This window comes from Camelina sativa, chromosome 7 (assembly GCF_000633955.1).
Source record: "Camelina sativa cultivar DH55 chromosome 7, Cs, whole genome shotgun sequence".
Classification (NCBI taxonomy): domain Eukaryota; kingdom Viridiplantae; phylum Streptophyta; class Magnoliopsida; order Brassicales; family Brassicaceae; genus Camelina; species Camelina sativa.
In genome coordinates, this window is record NC_025691.1 from 533,272 (window position 1) to 535,570 (window position 2,299).

General features: G+C 36.1%; 1 protein-coding gene across 1 annotated transcript in view; it reads right to left on the minus strand.

Moving 5' to 3' along the window:
• The window catches only part of LOC104699626 (transcription factor MYB12-like), a 3,613-nt gene extending 1,739 nt beyond the window's left edge, over positions 1-1,874 (minus strand). The window contains exons 1-3 of the mRNA XM_010414966.2: positions 1,656-1,874; positions 710-839; positions 4-611 (exon numbers count right to left, since the gene is read on the minus strand). Coding sequence (XP_010413268.1) covers positions 4-611; positions 710-839; positions 1,656-1,788 — 871 coding nt within the window. The 5' untranslated portion in view covers positions 1,789-1,874. The remainder of the gene's footprint in view (positions 1-3; positions 612-709; positions 840-1,655) is intronic.

The window sequence follows — 2,299 nt, forward strand, 5'->3', positions numbered from 1 at the left end:
CACCTTCTCTCCATACAAGGTCCCAGTCAATGAAGTCATCAGCCATCGATTCGATATTTTCGTGCCCAGCGGAGGCGGAGCTGCTTCCGTATGGCTCGGAGTTTTCTACGTTGTTCGACTCAAATGAGGACACGTGGACAGCATCAGGCTCGTTCAGTGGAAAACAAGCATCGAATATGTCGTCATTGATACACAAACCTCCATCGTCGCCATTAATGCTTGTGGTACAATAACCATCGTCTCCATAGCCACATGGTCCTAAACCAGGTTCCTTGGCTCCACTGATGCTCCTACTTGACAAATCCATTAATGCGTCTTCTTTGTCTCCCTCTCCATTGATCTCTATTGTTGTAGTTGGCAAAACCATTTCGTTTGTGTTTGTCTTTATTACGAACTTAGGGTTTTTAGAGGTTGGGATGAATTTGGGCTTCATGGCTGATCTGCTGGTTCTTCCGGGTTTACGCTTCGGAGGCAGAGGAGCATTCTCGACGACATCAGTGACAGTTGGTTTCCTGAAGTTACCGTGGAGTTTACGGCTGAGATGTGAATTCCAATAGTTTTTGATTTCGTTGTCTGTCCTTCCCGGTAGATTGCTTGCAATTATTGACCACCTGCATTTTAGCGTTAACATATTATCATATACATGTTTTTATTAAAGTTTAGAACCTCATTTATTTCAAAGTACGATATAGACATAAATAAAAGTTACCTGCTTCCCAAAGTGGAATGCAACTTAACAATGAGGTCATCTTCTTGGGGAGTTATGTTTCCTCTCTTGAGGTCTGATCTCAAATAGTTAATCCATCTCAATCTACAGCTCTTTCCACATCTCTTTAGCCCTGTTTAAAAAATTTACTCAAATTCAAAAAAAAAAAAAAAAAACCACGTCAGATATTAACGCATAAGAAATTTTAGTCAACGATTCTTCATTTTTTATCTTCTCCATGTATAGAGAGCTGTTTTGTTTTTTTTGTGAAGTTAGAGTGCATAATATCCGAGATCAAGAAAATAAGTTTGGTATATGACCACACAGTTGCATAATATTCTTAGAATATTACGATCCCAATATTGTTGGATAGGAAAATAGTTTTAAAAAAAATATATTTTTTCGATTGATAGTTCAATCGTCAGTTTTATCAACAACTAGCAAAACAGAACAGATCATTCTACATTAGCTGCAGAAAATGAAACGATGATACATCTAAATACTTGTTTTATAATACAGAAATTTCTTGTTCACACCTCCTACAGTCAACACCCGATACGTAAAGATTTGAGTTTTTAGTTCATTGAAAATTTGAAATTGATTATGAGTAAAAACTTCAAATTTTATAAATGTCAAATATACCATTTTTATTTTTATTTTTATATCATCGAACCAAAAATTTTACCTTTTCTAATTTGTTAAAATCAAATTAATATGCCTTGACGAACTATTCATCAAGTACAATCTACGATTACGACAACTTTATATTAATTGTAGAAATGAACCTAGAGATTTTTTTTTTGTTAAAATTTATGCAGAGATTGATTAACTTCTCTTTTATATATATATATATATATATATACTAAGTTTTAAGAAAAAAAAAAAAAGGAATTCTCTTATAATGCATGCCTGCGATCGAGACTCGAGAGAGAGTATAGAAATAATTTACCGGCATTTTTGGGAAGAGAACGCCACGAGCCTTCGCCGTTAGACTGAATGTAGTCGGAGAGAATCTGGTCTTCCTCCGCCGTCCACCGCCCTTTTTTCATTCCTACCTTCTCACAGCACGGCGCTCTTCCCATTCTCTCCCGCGATTGTTAAGTTTCACTCACTTCACTTAACCCTTAGAGTCAAGAGGTATTAAAGAGGGGTAAAGTGACGACACCACAAAAAGTGACTGATTTGGTATTCAATACTTATATGAATAGGGGAGAGATGGGGGCCTAAGGAGATGGCCGACACGTATCAGGTATTCAAGTGATAGAAGGAGCCACGTTGGTCTATGTTGAAACAGGAGTCGTGGCTCATCAACAGTCGAGAGATACTAACCAGTTCAACCTGGCTCGTCCTTGTTTTACTAGCTAGATGCTATAGTTACAGTTTTTAAAATATTAATCTATACATTATATTTTTTTAAACTGGTACCTTGTCTTAAAATTAGAGGGATTGATCAGGATTATATGTCAAAGTTTTGTATGCATACGTAGATAAGACAATAGCAATTAGCAAAATAGCCGTAAAATTTCCATCATACTTTAACAAAAGAATATGTAATTCAATAGTCTCAAAACACGTGTGGGTATCTTTTAGATA